Raw genomic sequence first — 19,061 nt, 5'->3', positions numbered from 1 at the left:
CTAAAAATCTCTTAATGTTTCATCTAGAGGAAATTTGCTCATGAGCTTTCTTCTAAAATGCACAGATCATCTTAAGTGTATGTATTTTTTTTTTTACTTTATACTTGTATACTGTTTATAATAATAATGCTTCTAGTTGTAGATAATGTAAGTTCTCTCTGATCTGCCCTTTGAAGTGGGGTGTTAAGTTTCTACTAATGTAGGTCGTGGTGTCAGGGAGGAAATCCATGTGGTCCTGTAAATGCTTTTGTTCTCACAGCAAAGCCGAACTGAAACTGCTGGCCACATGACTTTATATATGAGTTTATCTTCTGTTGTATTCTGGTGATGTGTGCCATGGTTCAACGAGGCACTCTGTGCTCAGTGATGCCCTTATACAGTATCTGTCCCTACATCAGTCGTGATGTTTTCAGGGTCAGTCTAAATTAAACATTTATCCTACTCTCACTGGTATAGTTGTGTACCTTTACTTTGTTACTTTACAAAATAATTTCAGGTACATAAATTAAATTTAAGGACACGAAAAGTTTAAATTAATTTATTAGTCCATTAATATGCAGCAAATATTATTTGTGTTGTTCTCGTTACATCATTGATATGGATGGGGATGATATAATTTATAAGGTTTCTATTTTATTCCTACAGTAATAAAAAAAAAATAAACCCTGGTTTTAAATAGATCAGTTAGATTAAATAGATCATATAGCATTTAAAAGCACCGGTCTAATATGTTGAAATATTTTGGTTACTCCATATTGAGCCCCAAATACATAGAAACATATTTAATCCTGTTAATTATAGCCTGTAGGTCTCTGCATCACATTATTTAATTTATTCAATTAATGACAAATATGTAACAGATAATTTTTTTTTAAATATCTCCAGGATCATGTTCACTCCTTCAGTTGGTCCAGCTGTGTAGATGAATAAACTCTCACAGATCTAAAGCGAGTGACTTGACTGGAGTGCTATGAAAGTGCTGTTAAAGCTCTTTCTTATCTTTCCTACAATAGCTGGGGCATCCTGTTCTCGCACCCACGGGACTACACGCCGGTCTGCACCACCGAGCTGGGACGAGCAGCCGCGCTGGGTCCACAGTTTGCTAAGCGCAATGTTAAGTTGATAGGTTTGTCCATCGACAGTGTTGAGGACCACCATGGCTGGAGTAAGGTAGACCTTCTCAACTCCCATGTAGCTGCAACCCACCCATCCACTCACCAACACACACTTCATTCATTCAATCCATTCATAATTCCATTAACCCATGAATCCACCAACCCACTCACCCATCCCTGTACATCCTGAACTATTTATTTTTTTTTTTTTAAAAAGCAACGTGTTAATAAAAATTCAAAAGCTCATGTAGCTTCCATTCATTGCCAGCTTTGTTGTTTGAACTCAACATACATTTTTTCAGGACATCCTGGCCTACAATAATGATGAGACCGTCTCCGTCTTCCCGTTTCCCATCATAGCAGATGCTAAGCGTGAGTTGGCTGTGGAGCTGGGGATGTTGGATGCGAATGAGAAAGATCAGTCCGGCATGCCGCTGACTGCCCGATGCGTAAGTACATCTACACATTCAGTCTACTGTGAAAGTTTAGTGTGAATAAAATGGCGCCTACATGCATTCCAATCTCTCTCTCGTTTGGTTCAGGTTTTTGTGATTGGTCCTGATAAGAAGTTAAAGCTCTCACTGCTCTACCCGGCCACTACGGGACGCAACTTTAACGAGATTCTACGAGTGATTGATTCCTTGCAGTTAACAGCGAATCAGCAGGTGGCGACACCTGTAGACTGGCAGGTCAGAATAAACAACCTGTTACGGTTTATTTTACTAACACATGGTTTATATTTTTAAAACATTAGCTTGTTACTTCGACCAGGATGACTGAAGACTACATCACAGCACTGATAAATTCTGGATTTTGATTGGCCAAGAGGTGCTGATTAGTTTTCTAGAACTGTTTTCTAACTGCAGGTTTATATTAACGCACTTATTGTTTATACAGCAATATCCAATATGTCCATCCATCCATCCATCCATCCATCCATCCATCCATCCATCCATCCATCCATCCATCAATCCAGCTGCCCATCCATCCATACACCTGCCACCTATCCATTCACCAGCCCATCCAACCAACCCACCCACACACCCACCCGTCCATCCATCCAGCCATCTATCCATCCAATCACCAGAAATGTTTCCTAGTTGCCAGAATTTTACCTAAACCTGCCCATCCATCCATCCATCCATCCATCCATCCATCCATCCATCCATCCACCTATCCATCCATCCATCCATCCATCCATCCATCCATCCATCCATCCATCCACCTGCCTATTCATTCATGTAAAAAGCACTATACAAAATAAAACTTGAAACTTAAACTTGATTCATCCATCCATCCATCCATCCAAACAAAAAACACGCATATTTATTTATGTATATCTAATATTAATAATAATAATAATAATATAAATAGATTAAACAAAAATAAATCATAATTTTAATCACTGTTAAGTGATTAGTGGTTTCTTTTTATTTTTATTTTAAAGCATCAGTTTATGTTTTATGTGAAAACCCTTTCATTGCTGGTGGCACCTCTGATGTGACCCTGCACCTCTACCCTGTAACGATCGTTTCTTTGTAAGAAAAACCACCAGAACAGGAAACACACACACACACACACACACACACACACACACACACGCACACACACAGTACACACATTTCCTGTAACACGCCTGAACAAGTGGCCTTTAACCCTGCACCCTTAATGAGCTGGTCTGGACAGAAAGATGGAGATAAAGGTTTTTGGGGTTTTTTTTGGACGTTTTAATCATTTGAAACTGGATGCATTTATCCATCCATCCATCCATCCATCCATCCATCTATCTATCTATCTATCAAATCACCAGAGATGTGTTGCTAGTTGCCAGAATTGTCCTTCAATTTTAGTTGCTATGGTGGAACAAAATTGATATATTATATTTATATTTTCTTATCATCTGTTTTTTATATAGTCTGGAAATCGGGTCATGGTTCCACCTAGCATCCCTGAGGAAGAAGCCAAGAGAATGTTCCCTGCTGGGGTGTACACTAAAGAGCTTCCATCTGGAAAGAAGTATCTGCGCTACACACCACAACCATGAACAGTGGAACCTTGCTTGACAAACCATAAGACGAATCTCAGACGAACCCAAGCCACCCATCAGAGGACCAAATCCCTGGACAAAACCGGGAGACCAAATGCAAACCGATTAAATAAACAAATGTGCAGCCCACTGAGAGTCTGCTAAATACTGGCTTCGGACACGGTGTAACTGTCATACAGTTATACATTGGAGTGCAGAAGTTTGCACACCATTAAAACAAGACAAAGGTAATAAACTTTAATGTAGAGCATTAAACATTCGTCTTAAAAGTGTTATGTTGTGGATTGTTGCAGGGCATGCCCACTTTGAATTATTACAGTTTGGGAATTTTTTTAAATTATTTTTTTTATTCATTTTTATTACAGAAAACGTGTTCTTTCAAATACCCAGATCTATGTACTGTAGTTAAGGTTTTCGTCTACTCTCGGAAATGATGTTGTTGTCCTACAAGAATAAGTTGACCCAGATTGACCTTCTGTATTGAAATAAAAGTCTTGAAATTTCCTCACTTCACCTTCACTTTTTTTTTTTTATTCAAAAATGTTGATCATTAACATTGATGCTGAGAGAGCAAAACGACAAGCTGTCAGGATGGGAGGAACATATTCTGTTTCCCCTGTCAGTCACAGCCACACCAGCCAATCCTGGGTCTTGTATGTAGAAGAGGACAGATGTCTCTGGCTTCACCTGTCCTAGTGTATGAGGAAATCACATGTTAGCCTTTACCCTGATTGGTTAGTAGCTTTAGTAAGACTGAGGTCCCTACTTCAGTAGTCAGGAAATCGACCATTTTATGGGCTGAATTCACTTGACATGTTGACTCCGTAAAATAATCCCACAATATATACACACACACACACACACACACACACACACACACACACACACACACACACACACACACACACACACACACACACACACACAGACAAGGGGCAGGGTTGCTTTCTAATTACTGATAGTTTAATTAATTGTCTAATTACTAATTACATTATTAAACATAATTTACGCACATCTATGGTTCGATTTTTGACGTGTGGTTTGAGAGGGTTGTTACCAACATCTGGTGGAAGTTTCAGGTCAATAGCACCTTTAGAAATAAATTTACTGAGAAAAATAACACATCTTATTATATATTATATATACATATAACACAACTTGACACATATTATTGTAATACTGACCTTAACTTATTATTGGCTCCATATGCAATATAATAATAATAATAATAATAATAATAATAATAATAATAATAATAATAATAATAATAACATAAAAAGATTAAACAAAAATAAATCATTTATGTATTTATTTATTTTATTTTAAAGCATCAGTTTATGTCTTGTGTGAAAACCCTTTCATGGCTGTTGGCACCTCTGGTGTGACCCTGCACCTCTACCCTGTAACATGGATCGGTTTTCTGTAAGAAAAACCACCAGCACAGGAAACAACACACACACACACACACACACACACACACACACACACACACACACACACACACACACACACACACACACACACACACACACACACACACACACACACACACATACACACACACACAAACAAATAAAAAAGTAAAGCTGTTACTTCCTGTAACACGCCTGAACAAGTGGCCTTTAACCCTGTACCCTTAATGAGCTGGTGTGGACAGAAAGATGGAGATAGACGTTTTTCTTTTTTTTTAGAAATGTTAATCATTTGAAATTGTTGATTCTCTCATTTCAATTCAGTGAGATTAGTAGAGATCTGAATGATTACTTAAATCTGAACTAGTGCATGACTCTGCATGAACCAGAACTTGTGATCTTCAGAATGTAGAGAAGATGAAAATCAGCTCCTGAGGGGATGTGAGTGCAGATCAGCGCTGCGTTGGGATGCGAGTGAAGATGTGCAGGATGTAGTGTTTGAAGAAAATCCTTCGCTCATCTGTTGGCGGATTCATGTGAGCTTGACACAAACACAAACACACACGCACACAGACACGTCTTTGCGTCCGCCAGCATTCACCAGGCTGACGGCGGTGAGGTAGCAGGAATGATTTCACCCAATTATTTAATCTTACATCTATTATCAGAGGTCTTGATTCGTCCGTTGTCAGGGTTTGGTGGGTTTTTTTTTTTTTAAAACATTGTGAGAAGCAGCAAGGCCACAGAGCCAATGCCCACAGAGGAAACCATAGTTGTGCTTTCAGACAGACTTTCACTTCCTTACAGCAGAGTCAGCATGAGAAGGACAGTCACTCATCAGCGCCGCATACTCTCTCTGATGGGCAAAGAGACGCAGGAAGACGGCGTACTTCTTACTGTAAAAACTGACACACACACACAGACACACACACAAGTTCATAAAAATAATGTCAAGCAGATGTACTGCAGCTTTTTTTTCAACATAAGCAAAAAACTATATAATCAATGACGAGTCCAAATAATCTGTCGTGACAGAGAGAAATCGTAAGCTTCCTGACAATGAATGACACGTTGTCCTTTTTATCCGTTTATGGTTACATGTAATGTTGTGGAACATCCACCATGCGATTCTAATAAACAAAAAAGCACAAAGCACTGACAGTGGAGACTCCTTCCATTAATGTACACATTTATCCCATCATCAATATGCATTTCTTTATGAACTTTGTTCCCGCACGAGCTGTTAGTATAGAAACACTAACGGTCAGAGCTGCTCTTCTATCGGCCAATCGGAACGCAGGACAGCACAAGACACTATTGTGTGAAATGTGCGAAGGTTCGTCTCAGGTACGTGACTCCGCAGAGAATCTGAGTGTTTTACTGAGAGGTGTAAAAACCACAGGGGTGTTTTATCAGATGCATGCAGGCTGATCATTTTAAACCACGACGACACCAAAACACCTGAAATCTCGATACCAGTAACACAGAGTGCTTCGGAAGTGTGTGAGATCTGTTGCTATTTATACACAGAGATTATCTTTAACTCAAAGCGCTTCACTCCAACTGTTAGTTTGCGCAGGATTTATTTATTAATTAAAAAGCGATTTATAATAGATAATAAAACCTGCTCAGGTGCAGAACTACGGATGTCCTAAGAGGCCTTGCATTATTATATCTATTCTTTCCTGTTTTGGAGTGATAACGACTTAATTTTTTCGTTAGCTCTGCATCTACCCCATTTTTAATATGTAAAGTACAAATACTGTCACTTGTTTTAACTGCTTCCAGACACAGCGGCTGGATTAACCACAGTTATTGTCTTTATTGTAGACATCACAGCCTCCTTCTTAAGTGTCGGAAGTTATCGAGCACGTGAGTCCCTTGATCAAAGTAAAAGCGCATGAGATCATCCATGATGCTGCTTTACTGCGCTTTTACTGCCTCTAGTACATGTTCTTATGCAGAGATCAAGAGAAAATGAAGTCGTTATCGCAACAAAACAAAAGAGAAAGATAGAATAAAGAATAAAGCATGACCTTTTAGAACTCCTGTACCTGAACAGCAGGTTTTATTATCTTGTTTCTTGATATCCAACATATATATATATATATATATATATATATATATATATATATATATATATATATATATATATATATATATATCCAACAAAAAACTTTATCTGCTGAGCTGTTTGTGTTCAGTGTCTCTACGTCCTGGTTTTCAGCTGATAGGGAGGCACAGAAGCGCTGTTGAGTTTCTGTCGGTAAGTGACTAGTCGTAACATTGGACCATTGTTTTAAACTGTTGACAATCAGCGCTGTGTAAAACAGTGTGTTTTATTCCACACATATAAATCAATAAATGTATCATTTACTTTAAATTTACTGATCAACAGATGGAGAAATTGGATCTGATTGGATTTCCACGCCACACATCTCTCACCTCTCGAGCTCGAGGTTAGGTCGAACCACTTGTCCTACTTTGCCCATTTTCTCCATGGCTTCCTGAAAGAAACACACACAGCGACACACGTGTGATTTATCTCAGCAGACACTCTTATGTGTCTTCGCTCTTGTTTCCATCAGCACCGTTCCTCAGACCTCAGCACAATTCTGATCCCTCGCTGACCTTTATGTAGAATGAGGACGTCGACTGAGGCGGTTTGGGATGTGGGTTAGTGATGTCATGAACACAGCGAACACACTCGATGCTGCACGTCTGTCTAACATGCAAGATAGAGAAACGTCAGCTCAGCATGTGCTGAAGCTAACAAATGAGGCCAAGAAATAATAATTAAAAACTAAACGGAAGTTTAAAAAATCACCTTATACTAATAAATGCAAATTAAAAAGGAATAAAAAAAATACAAAAAAAGTAAAACCCGAACGAATAATTTCTTGAAAAAAGTAATAAATAAAAGTAAACAAGTATAAAAAATTATTTTAAAAAATAAACAAATACAAACCGAATAGAATATTTCTAAATAAGTTAATAATAATAATAATAATAATAATAATAATAATAGAATATTTAAACCACCTATAAAAATAATAAATAACAAATATACGCTTATATACATTTGTTAAAAAAATATATAATACATATAATACAAATATAAAAAATATTATTTTCTAAAAAGCAATAAATAAATAATAAATAAATAAAAAATGACTATATAACAAACTATTCAAATAATATCTAAAAACTAAATTGAATATTTCTTTTTAAAAAATAGTAAATAATAATAATGGAATATAAAAAAAAAAAGAAACTGAACAGTATTAATAAAAAAAATATTAAAGACTAAATAAAAATTCAATGAAATATTTCCTCCAAAGTAATAAATAATAATAAATGAAAATGAAATGTAATGTTTAATAATAATAATAATAATAATAATAATAATAATAATAATAATAATAATAATAATAATAATAATCTGTAATGAAAAACAGTGGAAATTTAGAAATATGAATAAATACTGAATAAACTGTATACATAAAACTGTATAATTTTTATATTATTCTTTATAATAACCTTTTGTTCTATGTTTATGTTCTGTAAAGCTGCTTTGAGACAATGTCAATACAAATAAACTTCAATGGAATTGAATTGAACATAAGGTTGTTTTTTGTATATTTTATTTTAATCCGTCTATGTGGTGGGTTTGTTTGTGAGTTGAGTGAAAGGGTTTTGTGTGTTAGGAACATGAGAGAGATGATTAAAACACCTGAGGCAAGACTGCACCGAGCTGACAGGAAGGCAAGAGTCACTGAAATAAGCTTTAATAAGTCTTTACAGCTGTGGTGATGAGGAAAGCAGCTCACAACATGTCAATAGTGATGATGATGATGACGATGATGTTGTACGTTTACCTGAATGGTGGTGTAGTCCTGTGAGGCGCAGGCACCCAGAACAGCAGCTCCGACCAACACGGCCTCTCTCTGTGCAGGCAGGACGATCGGTAAACCTGCACATCATCGTTACAGAGAGAGAGAGAGAGAGAGAGAGGCAGACAGGGACAGTGAGTGAGACAAAGTGAGACAGATCATGTGTACCGTAAAACTTCAAATAATAGCTGAGTCCCAAATAGATGCCTGTCTCGTTTAAACGCCTGGTGTGACAACAGGTTTGGGTAAATACAGTAAAGGCAGGTCTCAAATAGAGTCCTTTAACGAAGAGGTTTTAACAAAGAGGTTAACGAACTTTCTTTTAGTCTTCAGTTTTTCTTAATTCTCTCAATACCACCATGGAGACATAAAGAAAAAAGTATGATTTGACATTTAAGCTGACAGTTGTCAAATTTGCCGAAAAACATTAGGGAGAAGCAGCAGCAAGACATTTCTCGGTTGATCCAAAGAGAGTGTGAGAATGGCGTAAAAATAAAGCTGAACTGCAACGTCTGTCCGAGGAAGACGACAAAAGGGCCAGACTGCGAGGTGGAGGGAGGAAGAAGGCCAGTGAAGAGCTGGAGGCGAGCGTGTGTGAGTGGATCCACAGCATGCGGGCAAAGCATCTCAGAGTCTCACGTAAAATGATCAGGGCCAAGGAAAAAGAAGTGTATGCAACAGTGAGTGATGGCAGGGATGAGGAGAGTTTTACTGCAAGCGCTGGCTGGCTGGAAAAATACCTGACGCTGAACGACTTTTCAGTCAGAAGACACACAACTGTGGCCCAGAAAGAAGCACTTCACTGAGAAACTGGTGATTTTTGTCACATATACAACGCGGATTATTAAGGCAAAGAAAATACAGCCGAAAAACATTATAGCCATGGACGAAACAGCGGTGTGGTTTGATATGCTGGGCTCTACAACGATGCAAGCGGTGCGCGCAGTGTTCCACTGAAAACCACAGGCCATGAGAAGAGCCACTTAACTGTGGTGTTGGCTGCGAAAGCAGACGGGACCAAATTGAAACCTTACATTGTCTTCAAAGGGGGGATCAAGGAGGTGAAATCAATGCAAAATATCAGTGGGGTGGTGGTGGCCACATCCAAAAATGGATGGATGAATGAGGAGTTGACTGTAGACTGGCTTCAGAGAGTGGTTAGAAAGCTCAACTTCGCCCCTCGTCTCCTAGCCTGGGATTCAGCGACCAAAGCTGAGCTCAAAAGGCGCTACAACATAACCACGGCTGTGATACCCGGTGGCTGTACAAAGTACATACAGGCCCCTGACCTCGTATGGAACCAACTATACAAAGCCAGCCTGCACGAGTTCTATGACAACTGGATGGCAGGGGATGTGGACAAAGAGTACACAGCTGGAGGAAATATGAGGGAGAATAATATATAATATCCTTAGGTATGTGGCCTGACAGTAGCTTCTGATGGAAGCGAGGATCACCTTATCCATGCACATCTGTGCGGGAGCTGTTAGTGCGAGCATGCCAGGCAGAGTTAGGCCGGAGAGGGAGAAGTGGAGGAGAGCGACGAGGAAGAGGAATTCGCCAATGAACTTGTAATTGAGGATCGCGGGGATGATGATAGTGATGAGTAGAGTAATTTTCTATCACATGATTGCAGTTGTTTTACAGGGTGGCCTTCATTCTTTCTTGTTGATGTTGTGTTTCGGGCAACAAGTTCATATGCTCGATGGATTTTAGCGGTAACTTGTATCGTTCTGCCCATTGCTGTCACATCGTTTCGTTTTTTGTGCTGCCAATAATCTAAGACATTTCTTACATTAAATGATTTGTTAAACACATTCGAATTAATTATACATAAAACGTAATATAATGTGGTAACCTCCTACTTTAACACTACATTAAAGGCCTGTCTCTTATAGACGCCTGTTTCAAATACAAGCCGGTGCAGTTCGGTGATTTGGGTAAATAGAAGCCCGGGCTATTATTTGAAGTTTTATGGTATGTATATGTGTGTGTGTGTGTGTGTGTGTGTGTGTGTGTGTGTGTGTGTGTGTGTGTGTGTGTGTGTGAGAGAGAGAGAGAGAGAGAGAGAGAGAGAGAGAGAGAGAGAGACGCAGCACAGTGTGATCTGTTGTTCAGTATATTCAGTAACCCGGCTCTTTAACACTTACCCGTCACATTGGCATGCATCTGCACGAACAGAGGGTTCTTACTGAGTCCTCCACACAGGAACAAGGTGGTGATGTCATGTCCTGCTTCCCTTAATGCTTCCAGTATGTGTCTGGTGCCGAGCTGTGAAGGAGCAACGATCATAAATCACAAAGCAAAAATACAGCAGGAAAAAGACGATGTGGTGTGTCGTGGTGTTTCACGGGTTCGAATAAAATCTCAGTGAAACTCACAGCAGTAGCTTGTACAGTAGCAAGGTAGAGACGAGCCAAGTCTCCCAGTGTCTGAGACAAAGACAGACCAACAACCTGCACAGAGCAGGACGATAATATATTAATCAAGCATCATACGAAAAAAAAATACAATCCTATAAATAAAACACACACAGAGCAAAGCAAGTATTTATAAATATATAAAATGAATAAAAAAAATTTTAATAAAAAAAAAACACACACATACATACAAATAACACAGAATCAAATAACCAGCTTTTAAAACTGTAATAAAATATTGCTAATATTACGCTCGGTTGTTTACCATGCCTTTCAAGCTCTGGTCAGCGAGAGGCGATCGGTTGCCATGGAAATCGGGCCACACGTGCAGGCCGGCGGTCAGTTCGTCAGGGTTCTTCAGGTCTTTGGCCATTTCGTCGAGATATCCGTTCAGGAACGAGTAAATGTTCACGCCACTGAAAAGAGAGACAGAAAAAAACCCATTCGATTTGGAACCACTTGGAATGAAAGCCTACAGTAGTGATGCAGTCAAGACCAGTGAACTGACCTTTTCTCTGCTCGCTCCTTTAACTGAGAGAAAGCGGCGTGTCCTGTCACCACGTGATCGATCTGTGCAGAAAAAAATAGCCATAAGCTCTGTTTACGCTATATAACCAAAAGTATGTGCACCCCTGACCATCACACTGTCATCAGTAAAACTGACAGGTACAATAATAATAAATAAATAAATAAATAATAAAAATCCCAGAATGTCTCGATAGTAAATTATGGACACAACAGAGGGGAAGAAACTGTAATATATCCTTTGTACTGTTGGACCGACCAGTTTTCCTGTAGCGCTCTGACCGCCTTCGTTAAGCCACAGGTCTGGAACCATGGCGGACAGGTACGGACCCCACACACCTGGAACAAACAGAGGTGTCTGGCTCACCTGCAACACACACACACACACACACACACACACACACACACACACACACACACACACACACACACACACACACCAATCAAGGCTTGAGGCTACAAAGCATGTCTCTGGACTGGAGGAGGAAACCGGAGAACCCTGAGGAAACCCCTGAATATCGGGCAAGACAAGCAAACTCCGCCCAAACAGCAAAGAAGCCGGATTCGAACTCGTGACATGGAAGTGCGAGGCAATTGTGCCGTCCACAATACAAACATAATTACTATAATAAACGATAAACTCACAGCCATGTGACAAGAAGAGGTTCCACAGATCAGAGCAAGGCGCGACGTGATTGGCTGACTCCCACACGGCAAGTGATGGCCGCTCACATCCGCTCCGATAACGCCTAGGTTAAGTTAAAGGGTATTTATAAGAATGATCATAATAATTCAAATTCCACTGCATTTTCTAACACATTTCCCATGATGCCTCAGTGGGTTGTCATGAACAACCCTGTAGTAACGGTATAACTGACCCAATCCTCCTGCATGGGCGTCAATCAGAGACCCTCCCACAGCTGTTCCCACCTCCAGACCTAAATCCGCTGCTGCCCCCGGAGTCAGTCCTCTTTCGAGCGGGCTGCCTGGACGACACGTCCACTGTCCTACACATAACGCAGGACGGGTGACACGGACAAAACAAGGAGAGGGAGAGATACAGCTCACGCAACAGAGACATTTACAGTATTCCAACTAGGATTGGAGTTGTGTTTCTCTCTGTCTGTCTGTCTCTCGCTCTCTCTCTCTCTCTGTCTCTACCCCCCTACTGTCATTGTCTCCCTCTCACTCGTTCTCACTAGTTCTTCCCCCCACTCTCTCTCTTTCTCTCAGGTTCCCTCTCTCACTCCCCCTGTATATTTCACTCTCTTCTTCATTCTTGCTTTCCCTCTCTCTCTCTTTCTCATTCTCTTCTTCTCTCTCCCTCTGTCTCTCATTCTCTTCACCCTTCTCTCTCTCATTCTCTTCATCTCTCTCTCTCTCTCTCTCTCTCTCACTAGTTCTAATCTCCACTCTCTCTTCCTCTTTCCTTACCCACTCCCTCTTTCTCGCTCTCTTGCTCTCTCGCGCTCTCTCTCTCTCACTCATATATATATATATATATATATATATATATATATATATATATATAATTCTCTTATCAATTTCTGTGACCGTAGCCAATCGAAGGCCTCTGAGCTCTCGATGCAGCAGTAGTGTATTATTTATTTTGTGTGTTAGTGATCACAGAGCCGAGGATTGTCTTCTCGTTGCTTACTTGCTTGCTTGCTTAAAACCATATTTACAGTTAACATACAGTCTTTTTTTTCCCCACAAGTCCTACCAATTTTTGAATGATTATTCTCAGTCAAGTCCCCGAGACCGATGGTGGCCAAAAAACTGTCGTCCCAGCCGTCTAGTGGTGAATAAGTCCACTTACACACCAGTGTGCAGAGTGATCTGGGACACAGCAGAGAGATGAGATGACAGATTATATATACATCAATAAAGCAGCCAGTGTGTGTGTGTGTGTGTGTGTGTGTGTGTGTGTGTGTGTGTGTGTGTGTGTCAATTCGACATAACCCTTAGAGAGAGAATAAAATCTCACCTTGCTAACGAACCTGTTGCCTTCCAGGATAAAAAGTCTGGCAGGTCGAAGAAGTGTGCAGCTTCCTTCCAGCAGCTTTGCCTCAGATTCTAACAGAAATACATACATATGAAAAGGACAGAACACATAAATAAACAAATAAATATATAAACACTCATCCAGATTTATTGTCCTTTCCTATTAGGAAATTTTCTAAATCTTTTCCCCCTAAAAGGTCACTGTTTTATATAATATAACGGAACACTGGTACAAAACAACAACAAAAAAAACCATTTAAACAGATTTAGACAATTTATAGCATCTTCATTACTGATATCCAAATCTATAATGTCCATAACATTACAGTCGTCTCTTCTGGTAGAAACAAGAACAGAGTAATTATAAAAATAATAGTAATGATGATAATAATAATAAATGTGAACCTCTTTCAGCCACAGTAACTTTGGAGGCTGCATTTCAGGAGACATCACACCTCCCACAGTGCTCAGGACTCGGTGAGCCGTGGCTGTGATGCGAGATGCTTGTTCCATGGCTCTGTGGTCCATCCACATGATAACGTTCCTCTCCGTGACACCTGCAGAAGAACACAAGGAGACGTTCAGGGGATGTAAAGGAGATGTGGGGGACATGTGGGGGAAACATAGTCAAGTCAAGTCACTTTTATTGTCACATCACCACAGAACATGTGCCTTGGTGAGTGAAATTATTCTGAGCGAGCTCCAGAAATTGCAGAAATGTACAGGTGAAATTAACAGATGAAAATGTGCAATATGCTCATACATATAGTCGGTACACACAGTGTATTATTAGACATACTTACAGTAGCACTACATATCACATGCAATATGTACCTATACATGTCTATGTATAAATATAAATATTCATTCATTCATTCATTTTCTACCGCTTATCCGAACTTCAGGCATCATAGGGCATCGAGGCAGGATACACCCTGGACGGAGTGCCAACCCATCGCAGGGCACACACACACTCTCATTCACTCACACACTACGGACAATTTTCCAGAGATGCCAATCAACCTACCATGTATGTCTTTGGACCGGGGGAGGAAACCGGAGTACCCGGAGGAAACCCCCGAGGCACGGGGAGAACATGCAAACTCCACACACACAAGGCGGAGGCGGGAATCAAACTCCAACCCTGGAGGTGTGCGGCGAACGTGCTATCCACTAATCCACCGTGCCCCGTAAATAAATATATATATATATAAAATACGCTAAGGCGCAACAGATTGTACAGATACAGAAATTTCATGGATGTGCATCGGATGGTATCCAGTGGTAACAGATAGATTATTGTATTAAATGCAGTGTGTGTGTATAGTCCAGTGTTGAACTGTTGGAGTTAAAGTGCAGTGTGTGGCAAACCATATTGTGGAAGTATGCTGTAGGGTTATTAGTTTTGATTGTTAATTAGTCTGATAGCCTGAGAGAAAACGCTATCTCTCAGTCGGCTAGTGCGGGATCGGATGCTTCGGAGACGTCTTCCTGAGGGAAGCACAGAGAGCAGTCTGTGGGACGGGTGTCTGGAGTCACTGATGATCCTCCGGGCTTTACTTATACACCGCCTGGTGTAGATGTCCTGGAGGGAGAGAAGCTCACCTCCAACAATGTGGCTGGCAGTTTGCACGCCCCTTTTCAGAGCTTTAGGGTTGCCAGCGGTGCTGTTTTCCAAACCAGGCAGTGACACTCTCTATAGTGCAGGTGTAGAATGTTCTGAGGATGCTGGGGCTCATTCCAAACTCCCTCAGCCATCTCAGGAAGAAGACGTGGAGGAGACGTGGAGATGACGTGGAGGACATGTGGAGGAGATGTGGAAGAAATGTGGGGGACATGTGGTGGACATGTGGGGGAAACATAGAGGAAACGTGGAGGAGATGAGGAGGACATGTGGGGGACATGTGGGGGAGATGTTTGATGATTGAAGTTAGGTTTCTCTCACTGTGTCAGTGCAGGTGCCAACAATTCTGGAGCTGACTCTACATTCAGAGCCACACCTCCAGCTCCAGCCGTTTCAAAAGCAGTAAGTGTAACCTAATGCACTTTCACACAAGATGCCCACCAGATAGATGTGAAAGTTTCAGGATGAAGAGCTCGAGCACACACTCACATCCTGAGATACTCACCATCTTCATTAACAGCTACAGGCTGAAAGTTCTGGTCCAGAACCACCAATGAGCATGTGGCATCAAACCCTATCCCTCTCACGAGTGACTTCACAATGCCTTCGGTCACTTTCTACACACAGAGAGAGAGAGAGAGAGAGAGAGAGAGAGAGAGAGAGAGAGAGAGAGAGAGAGAGAGAGAGAGAGAGAGAGAGAGAAAAGATTACACAAACATTTACAGTCAGAATGCATGATACAGAAATTGGGGATGGAGTTACAGAGCAGACAATGTATTCTGAGTCTTTTTTTTAACCTTCACGGTGCTGCAGCATTTCCTCCAGATGTCGTCTGAGGATTGTTCGTAATGATCTGTATGAGGCTGCCAGATGTGTATGGGCTCCTCCGCTGTGGCTGTAACGTGTCCATCATGAGAAACCAATGCAGCTCGAACACTACTGCTGCCCACATCCACACCCACATAACACCGGTCCTCTAAGGGCAAAGGGCTCATCATTTAAACTCCTGTGGATAAACAATAAAGATACGTGTGTGTGTGTGTGTGTGCATGTGTGTGTTATCAAGCAGATAAGAGGGTTCATTTCAATAACACTGGCCTGGAATGACTGCACTCTTGATTCTGATTGGTCAGAACACAACAAGCTCTGTTTTTGTCTTATTATCTTCACAAAAAAAAAAAAAAAAAAAAAAGAGAGAGACCGGTAAAGGAACAACTATTTAAATGACAACAAAAAACAAACTTGTCTTACAGACTTCAACATCGTAAATCATAAATGGAACCATAAAGGGATAAAAATCTAACGTGTCATTCCTTAATCTATTAAGTTAAAACATTTTAAATTATACCGAGTTGTCATTAAATGTGAAACGGGATCTGTCTTTTTTGCCTGTATGTTAAATGTTTCTTCTCTTGTTTTCTTTAGATGTTTAAGTGATCTAATGTTAAGCAGCAGGGTTTATTTCAGGGTTTATTTTATGTAGAACTGTGTTTAAGTAAAATAAATAAAAATAACATGTTTACTATGTTCAGTTATTTTCTGAACTGTGTTTAAGTAAAATAAATAAAAATAACATGTTTACTATGTTCAGTTATTTTCTGTAAAATATGCAGAATTAGGTATTATTTAGGTAAAAGGAGAAGACTTTATTTATTTGTTTGTTTATTTCAAACAGACAGACAGACAGACAGACAGACAGACAGACAAAAACATAGAAGACTTTATTTATTTGTTTGTTTATTTGTTTATTTCAAATAAATAAACAAATAAACAAACAAATAAATAAAGTCTTCTCCTTTTACCTAAACAATACCTAATTCTACATATTTTACAGAAAATAACTGAACATAGTAAACATGTTATTTTTATTTATTTTACTTAAACACAGTTCTACATAAAAATAGTTTGTTTTTAATGTGATATGAGAGCATACAGTAGGTGGTGCAGCTGGTCACGTGACTAAACCATGCAGCTGGTCACGTGACCAAGCTCATTCAGGTCAATGTGTATAAAACAACATTAAAATAATTATTTTATTTTCAGATTCAAAACTTCTGCATGTTTCATTTCTAAGCTCAGAAATACTCAAAAATATTATTGATTAGACTCAAAATAAATAAATCATTGGTTTTATTTTATTTTACCTATCCAACTGTTAAGACAAACGCAGAAAACTATTTTTTTTTTTTTAAAAAGCGTTTAGAGTGAATAAATATTTCATACATATGCTTTAATAACAGTGTTATTTTACCAGAATTAATACAATGATTATTTTACCGGTAATGAGACGCGCTGATGTTAAACTACAAACAATAACAACATAATGTGCAGACTTTGTGCTACGGTCCGTAGCCTACGGAAAGAGAGAAGGCTCAAACCGCGAAGCGTGAAAACACCACATGTTGTGTGTTATTACACAAACAAGCAAAGACAGACAGACAGACAGACAGACAGACAGACAGACAGACAGACAGACAGACAGACAGACAGATAGATAGATAGATAGATAGATAGATAGATAGATAGATAGATAGATAGATAGATAGATAGACCAAAGTCATGCAGGTCAACGTTTGAAAACATCTATACTTATAAACAAAAGTGTGCATAAATATTTACAATACTACTACTACTACTACTACTACTACTACTAATAATAATAATAATAATAATAATAATAATAATAATAATAATAATAATAAAGCTTAAAGTAATATCAGATTTTATTAAATTAAAATAAAACAAATTTGAACAAAATGAATTACAGCTACTGTAATACTTGTTTATCTGTAACAAGTCATTTAGTTGGGTTACCATATACACATATTTTTTTATAAATTACTATTTTTTTTCATTAATTTGAACACTTTTATGAAGATAGATGCATTGATTAAGTTCAGTATGAAGCACTGATGATATATGAATATGATGTCAATCATTATAGTGTATAATAAACTCTGTATATCTCTGGTCCATAAAAACTACGACTGATTCACTGAATCATGTTTAAACCAAATCATCAAGATCATCATAATAATCTACTTATGTTCAAATATTTTAAATGAATCAACAAACAGCCAGAGTTGTTAAAGTACAGGTTTCACACTTGAAGAAGGCACGTTATTTACGTTTAGATTTTTCCATTTGGCTGACACTCTGATGGAGAGAATCTGCTGAAGCCTGCCAGTACATGAAGTCGTAGGCGTTCATAAACAGCCGAGTCGTTTCAGTGATTCATCAGAGTGATTCATCAGAGTGATTTATCCCAGACGTGCAGTCAGACAGGACGGAGGCACTGTAGCTGAGTCTACAGCAGGAGCGTGAGTGCTGAGAAAGTCTGTGCATTGCACCACAGAGACGATCACCGTGTGTATCACCGTGTGTGTGTCGCAGTGTGGGCTGTGGTGTATATCACTCTTTGTATTGCATTGAGTACCACTGTATGTGTATCAAGTCAAGAAGCTTTTATTGTAAATTCAATCATATATAGCTGTTGCAGTACACAGTGAAATGAGACAATGTTTCTCCAGGAACACGGTGCTACATAAAACAAAGACAGAGCTAAGGACTTAGTAAGTAGTCTTAGTCACATAAAGTGCATCTGTTCAACCTGGTGCAAACAGTGCAGGACAAGACAAACAAGACAGAAAGTCAGTATCACTGTGTGTGTGGCAGTGCGTACTGCATATCACTTTGTGCATTGTCATGTGTGTGTCAGTATCATTATGTGTATATTGTAGTGTGTATCATCTGTGTGTGACACCTACTGTATGTGCATCATTGTGTATTAGTTTTAATCTTCTGCGTACATTAGAGTGTCTGTTACAGTGTGTTACTGTGTGTATTACAGCATGTATTACAGTGTTTATCTTCTTTGCACATTAGAGTGTTTGTTACAGTGTGTTATTGTGTGTATTACAGCATGTATTAGTGTGTTACAGTGTGTATTACAGTGTTTGTCTTCTGTGTACATTAGAGTGTGTTAGTGTGTGTTATTGTGTGTATTACAGTGTTTATCTTC

The 19,061-nt window shown here is 39.3% G+C and overlaps 2 protein-coding genes across 3 annotated transcripts in view; one reads left to right on the top strand and one right to left on the bottom strand.

The window, feature by feature from the left end:
- The window catches only part of LOC113662253 (peroxiredoxin-6-like), a 5,197-nt gene extending 1,531 nt beyond the window's left edge, over positions 1-3,666 (top strand). The window contains exons 3-6 of the mRNA XM_047815405.1: positions 1,014-1,170; positions 1,418-1,564; positions 1,658-1,804; positions 3,031-3,666. Of these exons, the coding sequence (XP_047671361.1) occupies positions 1,014-1,170; positions 1,418-1,564; positions 1,658-1,804; positions 3,031-3,159 (580 nt within the window). The 3' untranslated portion in view covers positions 3,160-3,666. The remainder of the gene's footprint in view (positions 1-1,013; positions 1,171-1,417; positions 1,565-1,657; positions 1,805-3,030) is intronic.
- A 316-nt stretch (positions 3,667-3,982) lies between these two features.
- On the bottom strand, positions 3,983-17,422 carry fggy (FGGY carbohydrate kinase domain containing). 2 transcript variants are annotated; one of them, XM_027176982.2, is made up of 16 exons: positions 17,318-17,422; positions 15,838-16,046; positions 15,546-15,657; positions 13,822-13,973; positions 13,400-13,488; positions 13,136-13,251; positions 12,291-12,419; positions 12,058-12,161; positions 11,672-11,779; positions 11,396-11,457; positions 11,153-11,303; positions 10,849-10,923; positions 10,618-10,738; positions 8,453-8,547; positions 7,020-7,081; positions 3,983-5,479 (listed from the first exon to the last, which is right to left on the bottom strand). In XM_027176982.2, exons 2-16 carry the CDS (start codon positions 16,036-16,038, stop codon positions 5,368-5,370), a joined length of 1,689 nt encoding a protein of 562 aa, XP_027032783.2. In that variant the 5' UTR covers positions 16,039-16,046; positions 17,318-17,422; the 3' UTR covers positions 3,983-5,367. The 2 variants fall into 2 exon arrangements, 1 of the variants encoding a protein (XP_027032783.2); XR_007140936.1 differs by lacking the exon at positions 17,318-17,422 and adding an exon at positions 7,178-7,299 and having other exon boundaries at positions 5,410-5,479.
- Positions 17,423-19,061: the final 1,639 nt, after the last annotated feature.

This window comes from Tachysurus fulvidraco, chromosome 1 (assembly GCF_022655615.1).
Source record: "Tachysurus fulvidraco isolate hzauxx_2018 chromosome 1, HZAU_PFXX_2.0, whole genome shotgun sequence".
NCBI classification, from domain to species: domain Eukaryota; kingdom Metazoa; phylum Chordata; class Actinopteri; order Siluriformes; family Bagridae; genus Tachysurus; species Tachysurus fulvidraco.
This window is presented reverse-complemented; position numbering and strand designations above follow the sequence as displayed.

Coding starts and splice junctions, on each gene's coding strand:
- fggy (XM_027176982.2), bottom strand. CDS start 16,038: ATGATGAGCCCTTTGCCCTTAGAGGACCGGTGTTATGTGGGTGTGGAT. Junction 12,420..13,135: donor GAATAATCATTCAAAAATTG/GTAGGACTTGTG, acceptor CGTTATGTGTAG/GACAGTGGACGTGTCGTCCA. Junction 12,162..12,290: donor CGCCCATGCAGGAGGATTGG/GTCAGTTATACC, acceptor AACTTAACCTAG/GCGTTATCGGAGCGGATGTG.